General features: G+C 34.7%; 3 protein-coding genes across 4 annotated transcripts; 1 reads left to right on the top strand and 2 right to left on the bottom strand.

The window, feature by feature from the left end:
- Window positions 1-91: 91 nt before the first annotated feature.
- On the bottom strand, window positions 92-8,006 carry LOC120344480 (outer dynein arm-docking complex subunit 3-like). Its single transcript, XM_039413718.2, has 13 exons — window positions 7,779-8,006; window positions 6,899-7,020; window positions 6,601-6,705; window positions 6,152-6,304; window positions 5,369-5,473; window positions 4,879-5,036; window positions 4,581-4,668; window positions 4,001-4,147; window positions 3,237-3,397; window positions 2,768-2,924; window positions 2,242-2,397; window positions 1,261-1,345; window positions 92-1,121 (listed from the first exon to the last, which is right to left on the bottom strand). Exons 1-13 carry the CDS (start codon window positions 7,855-7,857, stop codon window positions 985-987), a joined length of 1,653 nt encoding a protein of 550 aa, XP_039269652.1. The 5' UTR covers window positions 7,858-8,006; the 3' UTR covers window positions 92-984.
- A 7,829-nt stretch (window positions 8,007-15,835) lies between these two features.
- Window positions 15,836-16,455, bottom strand: LOC144422955 (uncharacterized). 2 transcript variants are annotated; one of them, XM_078113023.1, is made up of 3 exons: window positions 16,319-16,455; window positions 16,073-16,244; window positions 15,836-15,976 (listed from the first exon to the last, which is right to left on the bottom strand). In XM_078113023.1, the coding sequence occupies exons 1-3, from the start codon at window positions 16,453-16,455 to the stop codon at window positions 15,836-15,838; spliced, it is 450 nt and encodes a 149-aa protein (XP_077969149.1). The 2 variants fall into 2 exon arrangements, with proteins under 2 accessions (XP_077969149.1, XP_077969148.1); XM_078113022.1 differs by having other exon boundaries at window positions 15,836-16,244.
- A 1,940-nt stretch (window positions 16,456-18,395) lies between these two features.
- Window positions 18,396-19,565, top strand: LOC144423021 (general transcription factor II-I repeat domain-containing protein 2A-like). Its single transcript, XM_078113183.1, has one exon. It carries the CDS (start codon window positions 18,396-18,398, stop codon window positions 19,563-19,565), a length of 1,170 nt encoding a protein of 389 aa, XP_077969309.1.
- The last annotated feature ends 419 nt before the right edge of the window (window positions 19,566-19,984 follow it).

The raw sequence follows: 19,984 nt of genomic DNA, 5'->3' as shown, positions 1-19,984 counted from the left end.
CACCATCTGAACGTATTAAATTGTATGAAATTAGCGCATTTTAGTTTGAACATGAGTTTTTCCTATCATGCACTATCTGATGATAAACATATAACTTTAATGTGTATTTATTATTCAGGATAGAATTAAGATATAGATAGGAACAAAGAAACAAACAATCTAATTCTAAAATATATACAATAAGTAAGAGCACATGAACGAAACAATATATAAAGTAAATTCTGAAATCTGGAAGAAATGTTAGCAAAAATCCTATATATCAATTACTTTTCAAGTTCCGGTGTTAGTTTTCGAACAATGTACTCAAAACACCGGTTAGCGAGGTGCAGTATTAGACAAACTAGCATTTGTGCAATATCTTAATGATGAAAAATTAATTTTTATTCAAAAAATTACCAAATCCTGTCAATCACAGGTGAAATGCAGCCCAAGGAAATGCTTCATTGCATTAAAATATTTCTTTGACTTATTTTTTTTACAACAAATACAAATACTCCTTACTTATTTTATAACATATATATACTTTCAACAAATAAATCGAACTATAATTCGTAGGTTGTTAAATAGGTGCACTCTGGGGAAAGAAGTTTAGAAAACACTGGTATGTGCTACCAATAGACAGGCAAAAGCATTGCAAATTCTTTACACTATTACCATACAAATTGCTCAACCAAGGTGAAAGACAGAAAATTCAAAATACAATTGGATCTGATAGATTTAGTGAAAAATAATTTTAATTCAGGAATATTTTGCTGATTATTGATAAGAGAGTTTCATAATTTTTTTTAAATAACCGAATGTGCTTTGTAAATGCTTTATTTCATGTTGCGAGGCATGTGTGCCTATGCTCTACACTCCCCTCAATTTGAGCCCAAATATTAACTACCCAGATGTAACATAAGTTTGCCACAGAAAAATACAAACCCTTGTGATATTAACATGAAAAACCAATAGGCGCACAACATAAAGTTTAGAATACAGCAATTAATTTTTGCCTTTCTTTTTTCTTGGTCGGCTTCTACCTTTTTTCAACTTAGTATCTACGATCTGTTGTGATCTCCGTTTCAAAGCATCTCTTGTTGGCGCTCCAGTGTCATCCTCACCACTCTCTGCATCTTCATCTAAAGAAGATTAATGGAAGTCAACCAAAGTAATAACTGTTAAAAATTGCTTTTGATACAATTAAGTGTTGCTGGGACAATTTGTTGTTTTTCTACGATAAGTACAGCCTTTTTTCTCATATAAAAACATCAAACAAACCTTCATAGGCGTCATGTTTTTGAGCCGCAGGTAGATTTATTCGAGTATTCGATGGTGGCAACTTCCCTTCAATGCTGGAGTGAAACTGAAAAAAATAGTTTTAGATGTTTTAAAATGGTTAGTCAAGGGAAGATGAGAATTAAATAAGTGACTAAATGTCCATTTAATTAACCTCCTGATGCCAGATTGGACTGAATCTAAAATAATTTAAACCAATCTGATATCAGCATGTTCATTTGGAACCTAGACCAATAGGGCTGGGGAAACTTCTTGGTATAATGAGACGCAAAACTTTAGGCTAACCCCCAATGGACCTCACAAAACTTTGATACTCAAATGCTAAATAAAATATAACAAAATTAATAGGATATTGTATTTAGACAGATGGATTCCACATTTATTTACCTCAGATTGGGACTAAGAAAGCCTGGTGACAGTTTTATTTAATAAAACTTTCAAAACCTCTGATAACTAAAATATTTATTAGCATACAAATGATGAGGTCATTTTCAATATTTCTTATAGAATAGACTTCTCGCAGCTTTTTATGGTTTATGGTTATTGCCAATCACAGAAATTGAGATGTTTAGACCAGCCCTCCATTAGGCAGCCTTTATTTCAAGTATACATTAGGTAAATTGTTGGTGGGACATTCAATGTGTTTTGAAACCAAGATTCTGAAACTCTTACTTTGCAGTGTTTATTTCATAGCAAATATATGCCATTTTTAGGAAAATCCATCCCATTGCGAGGAACAGCAGGATATGTTGTAGATAGATTACCAATAATGACGAGGCATTTCAAAAAATATTTATACATGAACAAAAAGTGCTGTTAACATGTCATAAATACTTCGCTGATCACATTGAATATTATATGGCCCACCGGCTTCAGTTTTCCCTCCCCTGGTCTAAACTAAGGCATCACCATTCTGTCAAAATGTTTCATGTGTAGTTTTCAACATAGACAAGAAAATTTCACCTCTTCCTCCTCCATTTGTCTCAATATATCTGCAAGCTGTCGCCCATCTAATTCCTCAAGTAATTTGAGAAGTTTTTCCTCTGATATTGAGAGAAGATCAAGTACATACTCATCAGAAGATGGTGATAAATGAGCAGTTGGAACATGACTTTTCATCTGAAAATAATAATCTTATTTCAGGACAATCCCAAATAAATAACTGAAATTTAATAGATAAAGAACTCATGAAGAATAAGTCATCTTTTTCACTATGTAACCCATGAAATCAATACAACAAAAATAATAAGAAAAAAATTCCAATGGCAGGTTGAATCTTCCCTCAGGAAAAAAAAATTAAGTTGTCATGGAGACATTATTCCTAGTTTTGGGGATGCCACAAAGGATATTTACTTTTATGATTTGTTATAAATTACCATGTTGTTAAGAAAAAACAAATTTCAGACATCCAGTTAGTATAATCAGTACCATGAAACGCCTCATAAACATATGGAACGAAAAAAATGTATCTATAACTTCGAACACATACCGTTTTGAGGTGTTGTAGTTTGTCTGCAAGATGTTCAACTCCAGCTTTCACACTCACAAGTATACCACTTGCTCTCTCCAATTTCTCTGCAGCATCATCTCGTCTTTGCTGCTCTTCCATCAAATGCTGCTCAAATTCTTCCAACATTCGTTGACCACTGAATCAAATGCAGAAGATGAAATATGATTTGTATGATGAAAATGCTTTTATAATGAGAAGAACAACTTCTTTTCCATAGAATAAACAAGTAGCAGAATATACCAAAATGCATGTCAAATTTAAAATATAGTTTTATCTCAAGTCAGATTGCTGTTATAACCAAAAATGAATGAAAATTGGTACAGTATATTTCTACTTATCCTAAATGGATATAACCAGATTCAGAATAATGCATACTAGTATAACTGAACTTAAGCACAACACAGAGTAATCACAATCACTAGAATTTAGTAGATGAGAGAAAATTTACTTTGAAAGTTTAGCTTCCCCAGAATATTTCATTTCTTCATATTCCTGTTGTAATTTCTCTTTCTCTTCCTTCAATCTATCAAGTTGTTTCTTATTGTTTGCCTTCAATTCTTCCAGATGTTTCTGAGTTTCTCCTTGGGAACGGAATCTATCCACAACTTCCTGAAAAACAATTACGTAGAAATTAGGTACACCGGAATTTTGTATATAAATATATATATCATGGGAAAGAGAAGAGTCGATAAGATGGCTCATTTATATGGCAAACCATGTCTCATTTGGTTACCAGTCTGTGACGATTAGGGCAATATTTACCAACTGATTTAAATGTATGTACTTGGTTGTGGAAGAAGCTGTAACTGACCAGCGATTACGTGAACCACTCTACGGTGATGAAAAATCCAGTAAACATCGGGCACATAATCATCCCCCGCGGGATTTGAACCTACAGACACACACAGTGTAACCAAAGTTGTGATGGAATAAGCACTCTTAACACGAAGCGTGAACAACAGGAAATTAAGAGTGCTGAAATCTGATTCATATCCAACAAAGGTATTTTAAATCATTGTGTTTATTGAGTATAGAAATTGGTATTCTTTATTACCGGTAATTGAAAACATTTTTTATTATTGTTAAATGTTTCATTTCTTGCCATTATTTTCTTAGTAGTTATACTCAGCTTAGTCATTAAATCGATAGGTTTGGAAAACAATTAGGTAGTTATATTATGATATATAGAACTTGATATATGAAAGAACGGACTTGCACATCAGATACTCCAGTCGCTTCTTTAATCCTGATGAAAGCTTCCTCAAATGTTGTGATTTTCTTCTCTTGTTCTTCTTCGGTGAGAGCAGGTTTCTGTCCCTCCTGTCCAAGTTCTTGCTCACCTAATGCTGCTCTCTGCATCTGCAAATTTTAAAGAGGAAAATATAAGAAATATATTTATTTTACAAAGACTCATTCAGTATAGGTGGTATTGCATACATTCTTGTACTGTTTCAAGTAGAATCAGAAATTTGTTGCACAGAACAGATCACTCCATACAGAGACTTGTATATTTGCTCTGAAGTCCTATGAGCAATTTGTGATATAGCACTAATGAAGTCGATATTCCAAATCTTGCAAGAATAAAAATTGTTAATTAAGATTGTACCACAATACAATGTAGGCTACATTGCTATATATTTGATGTTGGAATTTTAGATCAAAGGAGAATTCCCCACAATACATTTTTGATGAGATTTTCATGATTCAATTTTTTCAAATTTAGATTTCAAGTTATTATGTATTGAGGCTTAAAATTAAACCACTAATTCAGATTTCAAAAAAATTTGGTTACCCTTCGTTCTACTCTTTCTGCATGAGCCTTCTTTTCTTCAGCTTGTAGTTTGAGTTCAGCCAGAGCTTCTTCTCTTTCTTTTCTCTCTCTGATAAAGTATTAAAGAATAAATTGCTTCCAATCATCAATTAACTTTATATAACACTATTTTTTCCAATGTAATAATTCTTATGCAAAATAAAACATAATACTACAGAATTTTAAAAATGTCTTATCAACAGATTATTAAAGGAGATCAATGTGACCAAACTTAAAATTTTTCTAATTTACCATGTCTATTAAACAAACAATAACATACTTGTAAACAATAGCTTCATGTCTTGCTAATTCCTCTTTAGCATCATCTCTTGCAACTTGAGCATCACTATACATGGACTGAACTTCTTTTAATTCATGTCTTGTTTTTAATATATCTGCTTCCTGAGCATCTAATTGATTATGGAAAGTCAGACTCTCCTGTTAAAATAAACACAGTTTATAGACAAGTTCCTTCTTATGTGTGTGATAGAAACAATTCCATTGTCATCTGTTCGACACAAATATTTTGTTTTGAATAATTGATATTTTAATACTCCTTTGCTTTCGCATATGCTTTTATAGGAATAATGAATAAATGAACAATTTTCATTTAATTGAATTTCAAGATAATTCTCTCACAATAAAATGATGAAACTACCTAAAATGATCCTTGCAATCACTGTTTTGCAATTGTACTGTGTAACATTGTTTATTGCAAATGAGTTTCCAACCGGCTGTTTATCACGAATAGGTTCTACTGACTTACGCACCTGTTGTAAATGGGCTTTGATTTTTTCATAAACTTTACTGATGTGATCTGCTTCCTGACTTTTTAATCTTGCTTTATCCAAACGATTTTCCAGTTGTCTTAAATGCTATTGTAATGTAAACATAAAAACAATTCTCAAATATGTTGACACAAGGGTCATATACCAGTGTTTCCATACTTCGTAAAAAGCGTTTCCATAAATTAAAAAATAAAAAATAAATTTGGGTAAATATGGGGGCCAATATGACTCATGGAAAATTAAAACAATATATAAGTAATTATCATCTAGCATCTATTTTCATCTTTAAATACTGAAGATTTGAAATTGATTTGAGATTGATCCCCTTGTTGCGGTGAAAGACAATTTTCCCAATAATAACAATTTAGCAAAATGATGCATGTACACCTCATGTCGTACAGTGAGCATGACTAAGTTTTGCTAAAACTTGAATTCAGACGAATCATAACAAGAATAAAATTGAATATTCATAGATGGATTGATCGATGATTTAACAATTCAAATTCTATACCAGATTATTACTGAAAAGTCAAATTGTATTTTGACATAAAAATGTTCTCATTATCTGTAGGAAATATCGACCAGTATCAAATTTCACAATATCTCTGTATTGGGCATTGTTTGCAGGATTGGAAATGATGTGTGAAGGCTGTGTGAAATAATAAAGATGCTATCATTGATTATTTTCCTTAAGTTAAATAAAACAAATTTCTAATCACAAAAGAAAATTGAACTATTTTACGCATGAAAAAAAATCATATTTACCTGAGCTGATTCACTCTCTCCTTTATCTAACTCTTCAGCAGCTGATTTGTCCTTCACCATCTGATCATGTTGGGTTTGAAGTTCATTCAATTTTCTTTTTCTTGCTTCACTCGTCGATTTCAAAGCATTCAATCTCTTCTTACTGTCACAAACCTGGGCATAATTTTACAAGGTTAGGAGCAATAATACAAATAAAATTACACATGAATTGATAAATTTTAGATTACAATATTACAATACAATATTTTACTAGATTCAAATTAATTTTCTGGTAATACTTTTAATTTTAGGTCAATTCCAACTCATAGCAGGTTTAACTTATTGTAGAATGACTTGGATACAAAGTAGTCACATGCTAGAAAGGCACTTCACAAATCTCACCAAAGAACACCTTTATATTGAAGTTGTATAAAAGTATATTGTCAAAATTGAAAAATAAATAAAATAACCTTTTGATCTATAATCATGATAGCAGTTTTTCCAGACTTGTTACGCAATGCTGCTCGTTCCACATGTCTACCTTCAAATGCTTCATCTATAACTTTATCATCTCCCTGAACAAATCAAAAAGCATGTTCAACAAATTTAAAAAACACGAATGTAATTGAAAAAACATGAGCCAAATTGCACAGATTGTGAAGTTTGAAAACTTTGGAGGTTGTTTTCTAAAAATGTAAACAATGCTAGCTAGAGGATACAGAGAATTCACAAAATATTCTTAATTCTCACACAGAATAGGCTACTTACCGCAAGCAGATCTGCTAATGTCTTGTGCAATGTTTTATTCTCTTGTCTCATTCTCGCGATAATCTCTCTGTTCTTCTTGATTGACCATTGTGAACTTTCATAATAAGCTTTACGATCACCCTCTATAAAAATATAAATTATGAGTTGACTGATCAGTGAGAAAATTTGATCTTTTGACAAACTAAAGTTTAAAATGAGGTTAAAATCAAACCCAGTAGTGAAATCACACTAAATTCAATAGAGCACAGTTCTCTGATTCCAAGATGTCTTAATATTTGGTTCAATAAAACAAACACACAATTTATCTCTGAAACAAGGGCGACAAGGGCCATGCTTGTTTCAATAATTTAAATTTATCATGGCGTTTTTAGCTAAAAACTCTCGAAAGCTATGGTAAAATTTTTTTCAATAAAACGAAAATATGAGGCATTTTTGGATTGCGCTGTCTTTTAGTTTGTTGTGCAGTGCCGGTTTTTCGTCAGTATGGAGGCCCAGACTGTCTCAAGAAGAAATGGGTTGCATTCACTGTTATAATTGATGTCTTTTAATATGGGGACTATCCTTGGAATCGGAGAACTGTGTCCTACTGATATTTGGATTAAAAGAGATAATAAAAAACAATAATACTAAAATATTCTGATGACAAATATATAAATGCAGTGATGATCACTGAGACTTGTAATGAGTTCATTCAACATTCTGACAATTGATCTAACTTACCAGAATTTAAGTGAAAATAAAGTATATCATTGAGTGAAAATAACATATAGGCTACAAATAATTATAATAATGTGTCAGTGTGTAGGGTTTGATACCGCAAAACACCATGATACAGACATACACCATTCTGGACTGCGGTAATTAAAAATTACTAACTTACCCAAAAGCGAAATTTTTTTGGTGATTTCCGATATTTGTTCTTGAATTGGAGGTTTATGCATTCCTGACTGACCTCTCATATTGCTGTTGAGGCGCTGTATTATATCGGTACAGCGATGAAATAAAAGTATAACTTTGAAGTCACAAATATACCTCCAAACAACTAACCGCGCAGATCACGTAAACCAGAATCGTGCCGGTTTAGAGAATGAACACGAAACGTTGCCGGTAGCAACAACTTTGCTCAAACATCAGTGAGAAGTGCTTACCGGAGTCAATATGAAAAGAAGGTGTTAAAGGTGGGTTATCACAGAAATTATTTTTGATGAATTTCATTTTATATATTTTTTTAAAATTTTGACGCTTACTATTTACATAGAGTCGACTTAGTTTTCTACTTATTAATTTCAAAAAATACATTTAACGAAAATCGTCCGCAGTTCAGAAAGGACCTTTGATGACGGGGAACTGAGAATTCCTTCCAGGACTTCATCGCGCATTCGCGAGTAGGATGTTTAACCTCTGTTATTGGCATTTCATTATGGTTTCTCGTTGCGTAGTTTCATAAAGATTGGAACAATAATGCCGCAGGTCGTGCCCTTAGTAAGGACTATTGCTGCAAGCTCTGCGGTAATTTCGAAATCATTATTAACTCCCCGTAAGAAGATCGCCAACTGAGCAGTAACCTTGATGCCAGCATTGATGACTACATGATGCCAGTGCTTTCGTCAAGCGCCAAGGAATACGATGAAAATTTTCCCGCCTTTGCAATTGAAGTCTCCGCTGTTAGACTTCTCAAGTTCTTTGACATGACGAGTTATGGTCTGTCTTGACAGGCTATTTTTGCAAACACCTCTTTTATTTCCGGACGTAAAACATTGGCAACCCGAACAATATATAATATACATTCATTAGCGAATTCTCAATCTGAGAATGGCTTCTATTGTTTTGCGATAACATCATATAGAGTAGTTAAAGACCAAGTGTGTAAGCGGCTATGGCACCTTTATTTATCGATATTTCCTCCAAGTTGGTTTCGATTCGAAATGACCCTAATGTCTCGTTTGCAAGGGCTGGCAGAGCGCATTTCAGGAAAATATACAAATCGTTTGTATCACATCTTTGTATACTACATCACTCAAAAAATAGATTTACTCCAATTTTTTTATCCAATTCTGAAAAATACGGCGCGGGCCACTCAAAATGCTTCCGCTGGCCACGGGTTAGGCGACCCTTCTTTAAAGAAATCTGTAAGGTCCTTGCTAATGATACGAATCATAAGTTATAGAAAACGAATAGACAGACCGTCCGTTCAAAAGCCTTTCTTTAATCCTTTTTGTTAACGATGGAAATAATTTCATATTCTAGTATAGGCTCCAGATAGATTAAATTTTTCTGAGGTTTGCCCAAATACTTCATAAAATTTATAGAATTATTTGCTAGCTTCGATGCAAGATTAGGTCCAAAATTTACAAAGTAAGTGTTAAATTCTTGGCATATGGACTGGGGGTTGTATATGATTCTATGAGTTGTCTCAATTTCGTGTGGAAAATTTCGTTTACGTTTCTTATTGGTGATTGTGTTAATGAGACTCCAAGTCTTCTTTTTGTCGCCCTCTATAGTTCTTTAAATTCTGCTTTGTAAAATTTCGTTTAAGCCTTTTTCTTGATGTGTGAGAGAATGTTGAAGTATCTTTTGTGATACCTTATTTTTGATTTGTCTGTCGACAAAAAATGACATTTATACAAAACGTTTATGAGTCGAGATTAATTTCTTGATATCTATTGGGAAACATGGTTTCGAGACAAATCTCAGTTCTTTGGGTGTTTTTTCCTCAGTGCGGCATGTTTGTCAACAACCGATTTTAGAGTTTCCAGAAGCGTACCGAATGATTTTTCAATATCAAGCTTGAATAAACAGTCAATATTTAATTTAGCTGTTGAGTTTTCAATGTCTTCCAAAAATGATTCAAGGTGGAAGTATTTCAATGATCGCACAAATTTTGTCTCTGAATTCTTTTTTAATGGTTTATTGCGAAGTATACACACTGAAAAGATGGTCAGAAATACCATACCACAAGGCATAATCCAACAACTGTAAATCGTTTTCGTTGCTGTATATATATGTGATCAATTGAGGTGCAAGAGATATCAGTGATTCTGGTATAGGCGCAGTTGTGAACACTTGTAATGAATTAGACAGTAACATGTTTGAGTATTCAAAAACGAAGGAATCAGAAGTTTTGCACAAATTTATTTTAAAGTCGCCAAGAAAGAAAGCTGTTTTCTTGTTTATCATAATTTTGTGCAGCGACTCGTTTAGCAATGTGTGGAATTTTTTGCGAGCTTGTTTGGCATGTCTATATATTTCCGGTACAATCACTTGTTTGCTATTGTTTAGATTGACACTTATCCACAGATCCTTCCAGCCAACAAGATTAAGCTTATATTCATCTGTTTTGAAATATTCAACATAGTCTTTTATGTAAAAACACACTCCCCCGGCCGTTGTTGGAGAATCCTCGTGTATAAAAGAGTAACCTGAGAAGAACTGAATATATACCTGAATAAGATATATATACAGATATACAAAATAAGACTGGGTACAGAATTACAGACAACACCCACATAAAGTATTAAATCTAGATGATTTAAGACAACAAAAAATAGCCTAGAATGTTATTTCACTTTTAAGTATGTTACAGCAGTAGGTCGGGCACAGAGATCGAGTTTTTTTTCAACCTCAATTTGTTAAGTTTACTGTCATTCTAATAATGCAACGACATTCTTTGAAGGTATTGGTATGTTTTTAAACCACTGCGGCGTTTGCCAAGTGCAACTCCCAATAGAACTAGCATACGGTTCGAAATAAGAACACAGAACGCTATGAATGCCTTTAACCTAATGAACAATTATGCCGACGAGGTTTCTGCAGGGTTGATTTTTATAAATGCGTGTCTCGCAAACAAAGTCCACCATACGTAAGCAGTAAACGCCAATATTCTTAAAAAAATATGTATAATTAAATTCGTCATAAAACTTTATCCGTAACAACCCACTTTTCTAAATAGAAATAACGACAGCAACTAGTGACTGTGGTGCATAGTAAAATGCGTCAAAAAGGTTAATAATATAAACGCAAAGTTTACATACCTACTTCACACTCTTCTCGAGAAAATGGGCCCGAAAATGGATCACTTCACATAAGAAAATTTTTGCTTTGCTGTGATTATTCAACAGTAGAAAGTATATTTGCGAGTAGTTTCAATTTACTACCATATTCAATAAATAAATAATTACCTATACTGTTCCAGGAATCTATTACCGATTAGTATTCCCCCTTACATAAAAAGCATAGATGTGAATGTTTTAGAGGAGCGATGCACATCAGCATACAGCAGCATTAGCTGAATTAAAACAATTATCATCATGTGCTATCGATTGGGTGTCTCAGGGACTAACTATTATGTTTCTTTAATTTTTTGTGTCGGTGGATCCGTGTTCATATAGTGCAAGGATGCTGTAGTAAGAGTGAAGATGACTATCCTGAAGAGTCTTGATCGACTTGGGATAATTATCATTCATCATGCTACATATTTTTTTATATTTCCAAATATGGGATACACTTGAATGTAACCAGTGGTGGGATTAAGCCGGTTCGCATCGGTTCTATAGCACCGTCTCACGGAATTTTATGTGATCAGCGAACCGGTTAGAACTACTGGTTACTGTCAATGGATCAATATAAAATAAATATATACACTATACAGCAATATTTTTATTTTTATAGACAATCCTAAACATCATCAAAAATTTTGACAAAATGATGTTTACCCAACCATTTTTTTGAATTGTTAATTAGGGAGTAGTTAAAAAAAATCAGTTTATTTGCCAAAAAAATATGACTTTTTGTAACAGAACCGGCTAAAAAATATGACTTTTGTGATGGAACTGGCTGACAAAAAGTGTGAATCATACCACTAAATGTAACTCCTGTTCTCTTTCGCTTGGATCTGCAGGCTTGTCCATGGGACATATTTTTCTGTCCCATCCCATAGATATGTAAGCCCGTTCCATCCCATTGGAAATATTTTTCAATAAAAAGTTCTAAAATTAGGTTTAGCGTTTACTAAATAGGACTACATGTACAAAGAGACATGCAAAACGACGAAATTCATTGACTTTGTTAAATTGAAAAATTTAGAACTAACTAACAAGAGAGCTATGCTCAAACATATGGACACAAAGTCCATAACGAAATGTTTTGCCATCAATTCCCACAAAATCATACGACATCATGAACGAACCTAAACAGCAACAGTAACTTACCAGTACCTGAACGCTGCGCTTTGTAGCCAATGTCTGCGGACTGACACGTTGGGAAACACTGTTTTAAACAATCACCAACGGTGGGAGCGAGAGTATTCCTGGACCTATTCATAGTGAAACATGAACGATTGATACTAGCTTACGCTAAAGTTTTTTAAACCGAAGCTTTTGCATGTGATGTTTCATTATCCAGTAAGGTTGATGTGTATATCCAACAAACTGCTTTCCCATCTGTATTGAATTAGATCAGTGGTTCTCGAACTTTTAAAAATATTATGCATAAAGGTCCACTTTCAATTTTTCCGATGACTCGCGGTCCACTAAAGAAATGGAAGCAAATAGCAACGCGGTATATCAAGCATTCATCTATTCTATTGAATGACATTAAAACACTACAATGAGATACCGTGTTTACCCGAAAGTAAGACCTATACCCTGAAAATAAGACCTAGCATGAATTTTTTAAATGATTTCAATATAAGCCCTCTCCATAAAAAAGACCTAGTCGAAAACGCGAATTTTTTTCGACTCGATCGATAGCAAGAAATCTCTCCTACACGTTTAAATGACTGGTTAATCTATATTTTGCAATTATTTTGAATTACAACGCGCTATTTATAAGTAAATGTATATTATATCGGTTTTCATATTCTGTATATTTGAAAATCTCGTGTTTCTCTACTTAGTATTTTGGTTTTTAATAAATAAAAATTTAAGACATCCCCCGAAAATAAGCCTTAGTGTTATTTTTCGGAAGAAAATTGAAATAAGATCCGGTCTCATTTTCGGGGAAACACGCCTGCTTGCTTGCTGCTTGCTTGGCTCCCACTAGTTCTTCTGCCTTGGGTTATATTTTGGATAATGCAACTCTCATATCGTGTCCCACGTCCATTCTGTTTCGGCATTTTGTTTTAATAGCGAGTAACGTAGAAAAAGCTGCCTCACATCCGTAAGTTGTTGCAAATGGAATAAGCATTTTAGTGTCATCTTAGCGACATCGGGATAGGACGGTGCCACTGTGGTTTTTCTTTTCCTCCAGAATTATCACAGCAAAACCAACTCTCACATATATATGAATCGTTGTATCTAATTTCATTTTTATGGCGGGGGCATTTTTAAATAACCCCGAGAAGATTTACAATCAGATGCACATGCCTTCCATAAACAACAGCCACACTCTTGCTCGTTAACCAACGTTTGTTACGTAATATTGTCTTCGGTAGAGCGTGACGTGCTTTGGAGAAACACTGTAAAAGCATGACATCTAAATTTTACTTCAAATCAAACTGCTTCTGTTCCGAGGTTAAATTGTCTCGCGGTTCCCTAAGCCATGGGTCCGCAACTACTTTTTAGCGCAACCCAAAAAAAATTTTCTTAACTTCCCGCGACCCAAGCATTTGGTAAACATGTAATTAGTTATCGATTTTAAGACTATTGTCGACACTAGCATTTTTCTTGCACAAAATTATATGAAACTTATCACATAAAACTGTGAATAATAGCGTTTATTATGACTAATGCAAATTATAAACTTTGTGTATAATACACAACATATCAAATCGAGGTTTATTTGGGAGACGGCAACTCGAAGATATTTTTCTACCTCTAGCCTCGATCTGAGATTGTATTTTATGTATGAAAACGCTGATAGGCGGGAAAAAATGTATTGGTTTTTTAATTAATTTTGGATGATTTGCTGTAAGATACACGTGAAACCAATCTTTATACATTATTCGCTGTTATTCCGCTTATATGTATGGTTTAAGTCAGGGATGTCCAACCTGCAGCCCGTGGGCCGCATTGCGGCCCACTTAATGTTTGGATGCGGCCCACTAACGAATCATTAAAAATTTTTTTTTTAGCAAATTTATGAAGTAATGAGCACGAGAGTCTTCATGTAATTTAGTCAAAATATATTTATTGTAATTTAGTCAAAAAATACTTTATATTTAATAAATAAAATAATTGTAGCGACCAAATTGAAACTCCCGTATGTATTTTTTCTCGCGCTCTGGTGCGCCGCCACCAGCTACTCGCCATGCCGTTCGCAAGTCTTTGTTTTCGACAGTGTTGTTTTGGCTGTGGCGGTGTGCAGACTATATCTCTCAAAAGTAAGTGCTTAATCATTTAAATTTTCTTTATTGTTGAAATAAATGCATTTTCAGTAAACTACGGCTCAGTACACCTATTAATGGTTAATTTCTTTTTCAGAGAACTATAATCTTAAGTAATGAAAATTTTATATTTATATGGCCATGGAATCTATTACTAAAAAAGGAAAATAGCAGAAGAAAAGAGGAAATTTAATATCCAATGGACGGAAAAATATTTTGTGACCGAGTTATTTGGCAATATAACATGTCTTATATGTAATGATAAGATTAGCGTATGCAGAGAATACAATGTCAGACGTCATTATGTTTCGAAACATGAGTCAGAATATCAGACATTTAATGAAGAAAGAAGAAAAACGAAAATTGAAGAATTGACAAAGGCAATTAGCTCACAACAAGCTAATCTTCAAAAACATATTGTTAAAAGTGGAACATGTACAAAAGTTAGTTACCTTATAGCTGAGAAATTAGCTAAGAAAGGAAAACCTCTTATTGATGGAGAATTAATAAAAGGGCTGACGGACAACTCGACTACACGGACAACTCACCAGAGACAACTCGACTACCTGGAGACCTGGTGAGTTGTCCGTCTTTTCGCATTTTCTACGGTGGTGTTTTAGGTCTATAGAAATGCGTTTTTTAAATTTTTTTATCGCTCAAATGTTGAGAAAAATACATAAATATTCTCTAGAAAGCATTTTTATTTGTATAAGTGACTTATTTTAATCATGTTGTATGAATACAAATACAGTCTACAGACGAAATTGGAGTAACGTTAGCGAAGTTAGACTGTTGACTTATAGGACTGTGTTCGTTTAATTTTATGAACTTTATTGGTATTAAATGTTTTGAATGAGCACATTTGAATATATTAAAACCTTTATACTTCACAGTACCGGTAACACTTAAATATTTATGAATGTGAGCTCAGTAGTCTGTGGTTGCAGTAGTCTAAACTCGCCTACGGCAGTCGCCCGTCAACTCACCAGTCGAGCAAATGCTCTGCGACGTGACGTCATCGATGCTCGAGGTAAAGACAACTCGACTACCGAGCAACGAGAGTCAGACAACTCACTAGTCGAGCAATCGCTCTGCGATATAGATGCTCGAGGTAAAGACAACTCGACTACCGAGCAACCTCACTAGTCGAGCAATCGCTCTGCGATATCGATGCTCGAGGAGAAGACATTGCTTTGCAAAACGCAGACTCAATAGTTGCATAGCATTTACTTAGTGCCGACTGATATTAGTTGTAAGCCAACTTACCACGGCAAGGTTTCAGTCATAGAGTTGGAAATTCTTTTTGCAGAAGAAAACCAGGAACAGATAGGCACTGTCGCTGCGCCTGGCAAAGAAAATGGGCCGAAGAATGGATAAAAGATGTTTACTTTTTGTTACGATTAATGAATTTATTATGATATTTAAATACTAAACGTTATGGGGAAATTTAATGGATGGAAGGTTTTGTTTTCTTTTTCGTTACGAATATTTAATTTTATTTGAATACTGAACGTTATGGGAAATTTGCTGCGTTACATACTTACTCTTTGCAATACTGCGGCCCGTAGATCCTTGAACACCTCCGAAGAAGAGAGTCCACAGATAACTCTCCTTCCTTAAACTGTTCCCAAACATGTTGCACCCTCTCGTTGGCTTCCGCATGCCTGCCGTTGACACGTCCCACAACATTCTCTTCCAAAATATCCACAACGTCCGCCTCTATCCCTATACTTACCTCGTACATTGTTGAGATTAAACTGTAAAAAGGCATAATTTTCCGAGTTATACTGTTGAAATGGCGGTGCCAACCTTCCAGATGATTGTTGGTTCTTATTTCTACGTCGAATACTGACCAATCCTTGGGAGTCCAGACACTGTTGTATAACCATGTGTTTTGAAAATATTCGGCGAAGTTCTTGAGTATGCATCTTTTCTTTCAGTGATTTGAACCTGGGCGTGATAAACATAGTAGGTATATAGCACAGCGCCATGACATGCTTTATCAGGTCTCTTGTTCCAGCGTCCCTAAAACAAAACATGTTAAAACAAAAGAAGTGGAAGAAGTACAAAGACATAAATAAATATGGTTAACCACTCACTTGTTGTATAGGCGAGCCAAATTATTGGGGCGCACATTCTTCATGATGGCCTGAGTGAAGTGGAAAGAGCATCCCTGCTTTTCGACGTCCGGCCATACTGAAGAAAGTGCTTGCCATGTTGCGGCTTCGAAGTCCATTACGAATCTCTTCACACGTGCACCGGAAAACTAAAGGGTGAGTAGGTTGTTAATTACATTGAAGATGTGGACGTAGTCAATTTTCCTGCGCCGGAATGTGCATGGATATCTGTACCAGATTGGTGATATGAGATTAGATAAGGTGCCAGATCGGTGATGATGATGCCGCGCGCCGAGATTACTGCTCGGTTATCGCCGAGTTTACAGCCTCATTATCGCCGGCCTGACACCTTACAAACGTAAATACTCATTAGCCGAGGTCGTTTCCATCACAGTTTTTTTTTTTTGTTTTAACATGTTTTATTTTGTTTTAGGGACGCTGGAACAAGAGACCTGATAAAGCATGCCATGGCGCTGTGCTATATACCTCCTATGTTTATCACGCCCAGGTTCAAATCACTGAAAGAAAAGATGCATACTCAAGCTCTCAAGAACTCCGCCGAATATTCTCAACAATGTACGAGGTAAGTATAGGGATAGAGGCGGACGTTGTGGATATTTTGGAAGAGAATGTTGTGGGGTGTGTCTACGGCAGGCATGCGGAAGCCAACGAGAGGGTGCAACATGTTTGGGAACAGTTTAAGGAAGGAGAGTTATCTGTGGACTCTCTTCTTCGGAGGTGTTCAAGGATCTACGGGCCGCAGTATTGCAAAGAGTAAGTATGTAACGCAGCAAATTTCCCATAACGTTCAGTATTCAAATAAAATTAAATATTCGTAACGAAAAAGAAAACAAAACCTTCCATCCATTAAATTTCCCCATAACGTTTAGTATTTAAATATCATAATAAATTCATTAATCGTAACAAAAAGTAAACATCTTTTATCCATTCTTCGGCCCAGTTTCTCTGCCAGGCGCAGCGACAGTGCCTATCTGTTCCTGGTTTTCTTCTGCAAAAAGAATTTTCAACTCTATGACTGAAACCTTGCCGTGGTAAGTTGGCTTACAACTAATATCAGTCGGCACTAAGTAAATGCTATGCAACTATTGAGTCTGCGTTTTGCAAAGCAATGTCTTCTCCTCGAGCATCGATATCGCAGAGCGATTGCTCGACTAGTGAGGTTGCTCGGTAGTCGAGTTGTCTTTACCTCGAGCATCTATATCGCAGAGCGATTGCTCGACTAGTGAGTTGTCTGACTCTCGTTGCTCGGTAGTCGAGTTGTCTTTACCTCGAGCATCGATGACGTCACGTCGCAGAGCGTTTGCTCGACTGGTGAGTTGACGGGCGACTGCCGTAGGCGAGTTTAGACTACTGCAACCACAGACTACTGAGCTCACATTCATAAATATTTAAGTGTTACTGTGAAGTATAAAGGTTTTAATATATTCAAATGTGCTCATTCAAAACATTCAATACCAATAAAGTTCATAAAATTAAACGAACACAGTCCTATAAGTCAACAGTCTAACTTCGCTAACGTTACTTCAATTTCGTCTGTAGACTGTATTTGTATTCATACAACATGATTAAAATAAGCCACTTATACAAATAAAAATGCTTTCTAGAGAATATTTATGTATTTTTCTCAACATTTGAGCACTAAAAATATCAAAAACGCATTTCTATAGACCTAAAACACCACCGTAGAAAATGCGAAAAGACGGACAACTCACCAGGTCTCCAGGTAGTCGAGTTGTCTCTGGTGAGTTGTCCGTGTAGTCAAGTTGTCCGCCTCCCAATAAAAGAATGCATTGTTATTGCTTTTAATGAGTACTGTCCAGACAAGGTGAATTTAGTAAAGGAAGCATGTCTATCACATCAGACAATTGGCAGAAGAATTGATGACTTGGGTGATAATATTGAAGGCATACTGAAGGACAAATTATCTGCATGCGTTCTTTACAGTTTAGCGTTGGATGAAAGTATTGACCAAAGTGATACTGCACAATTAGTTATTTTCATTAGAGGAATTGATGAAAATTTCAATATTATTGAAGAAATGTTGGACTTGTGTCACATAAAGGGCACAACAAGAGGCAAGGACATATATGAGATTGTTAATTTGTCATTAGATAAATTCAATATTGATAGGAAAAACATTTATTCAATTACAACTGATGGTGCTCCTGCCCTGACTGGTCAACACAATGGTTTTATTAGTTTATTTAAAGAATCTGTTGATCATGAGATTCTCAGTTACCATTGCTTGATACATCAACAACAATTATGTGCTCAAAAGCTAAATATGAAACATTTGATGACTGATCTTGTCAAGGCTGTTAATTTCATCAGATCACGGGGTTTAAATCATCGCGAATTTAAAGCATTCTTGGACGAAGTTGGCAGTGAATATGAAGACGTAGTATATTTCTCAAAAGTTAGATGGCTCAGTAAAGCAGCAACCTTAAAAAGATTTCAGTTATTGTTGCCTGAAATAAAAGTGTTCTTGGAAAAAAAGAAGCAAAATGTGGATTTTTTAGAAAATGAAGAATGGTTGAATGATTTATCTTTCTTTGTAGACATCACCGAAGAATTAGCTGAACTTAATTTGCATTTACAAGGAAAGGACCAATTATGTTCCTCAATGTTTGAGCGAATAACTAGTTTCACAAAGAAATTGGAACTTTTTATAGCACAGCTAAAAGCTGGTAAAATTGTACACTTCCGTAGTCTATCTGAAAGAGAAAAAAAGTTTTCTGTAAACTATGAAAAATATACTAAATTATGTGAGGATTTGCTTGGAGAGTTCACGATTAGATTTTCTGACTTTAGAAAGATTGAAATTGAGTTAAAATTGTTTAGTGATCCATTTTCATTTGAATATGATAAAGCACCAGTGGAGTACCAACATGAACTGATTGAGCTGCAAAGTCGGGAAGGTTTAAAAACTTTTCACAGGAAGAACACACTTCCTTCATTTTATAAGAAATTGCATTCTCTCAAAAATGAATTCAATCAAATTCTAAATTTATCCAGAAAATTATTATGTATGTGGGGAAGTACATACTCTTGCGAGCAGTTTTTTTCAAGCATGAAAAACATTAAAACTGCAGAAAGAAACAGGTTGACTGATAGACATTTAGCAAACATTCTTAGAATTAAGAATGCATCCTTCGATGCAAATATTGAAAACATTATGGCTGGAAGACAAAGTCAAAAGTCTCATTGATTTAATATTGATTAAATAAATTTAATGTGTTTTTTATGTATAGCTACATATAAACATTACAATATTTACAACGTTGTAATAATGTAAATAAACTGTATTCACGTGGTTTTGTTTTATATTGTAATTTTTCCATTAAATTGTATTAAGAGGTGGTTTTGCGGCCCAGTTAAATATTTAAGTTTGCAATGCGGCCCATTGAATTAAAAGGTTGGACATCCCTGGTTTAAGTGATGTATTTCTATCCGATGAGGGTGAGAAGATGAGTCTTTTGTCGGGCGTTGATCCCCACTGCTATAAGTGCTTCGTACGGAGCCTCAGGGCTCCGCGAGCTATTCGTTCACTTAAAAAACTGACTTGGTTAATTTTGTATCTGTGAAGAAGCATTAACGTCACTAATGAAATTTGACGACGGTGGTGTC

This window comes from Styela clava, chromosome 5 (assembly GCF_964204865.1).
Source record: "Styela clava chromosome 5, kaStyClav1.hap1.2, whole genome shotgun sequence".
In the NCBI taxonomy this organism is placed as follows: Eukaryota; Metazoa; Chordata; class Ascidiacea; order Stolidobranchia; family Styelidae; genus Styela; species Styela clava.
Note: the sequence above shows the minus strand (reverse complement) of the source record. Positions and strands in the feature narration are given on the sequence as shown.

What these genes read in the sequence shown, in the direction of transcription:
- LOC144422955 (XM_078113022.1), bottom strand. Translation starts at nt 16,455, where the DNA reads ATGGACTTCGAAGCCGCAACATGGCAAGCACTTTCTTCAGTATGGCCG. An exon ending in TTGGCTCGCCTATACAACAA is followed by an intron (nt 16,245 to 16,318) that starts GTGAGTGGTTAA and finishes GTTTTGTTTTAG; the next exon opens with GGACGCTGGAACAAGAGACC.
- LOC144423021 (XM_078113183.1), top strand. Translation starts at nt 18,396, where the DNA reads ATGTTGGACTTGTGTCACATAAAGGGCACAACAAGAGGCAAGGACATA.
- LOC120344480 (XM_039413718.2), bottom strand. Translation starts at nt 7,857, where the DNA reads ATGAGAGGTCAGTCAGGAATGCATAAACCTCCAATTCAAGAACAAATA. An exon ending in CAAAAAAATTTCGCTTTTGG is followed by an intron (nt 7,021 to 7,778) that starts GTAAGTTAGTAA and finishes ATATTTTTATAG; the next exon opens with AGGGTGATCGTAAAGCTTAT. An exon ending in AACTACAACACCTCAAAACG is followed by an intron (nt 2,398 to 2,767) that starts GTATGTGTTCGA and finishes TATTATTTTCAG; the next exon opens with ATGAAAAGTCATGTTCCAAC.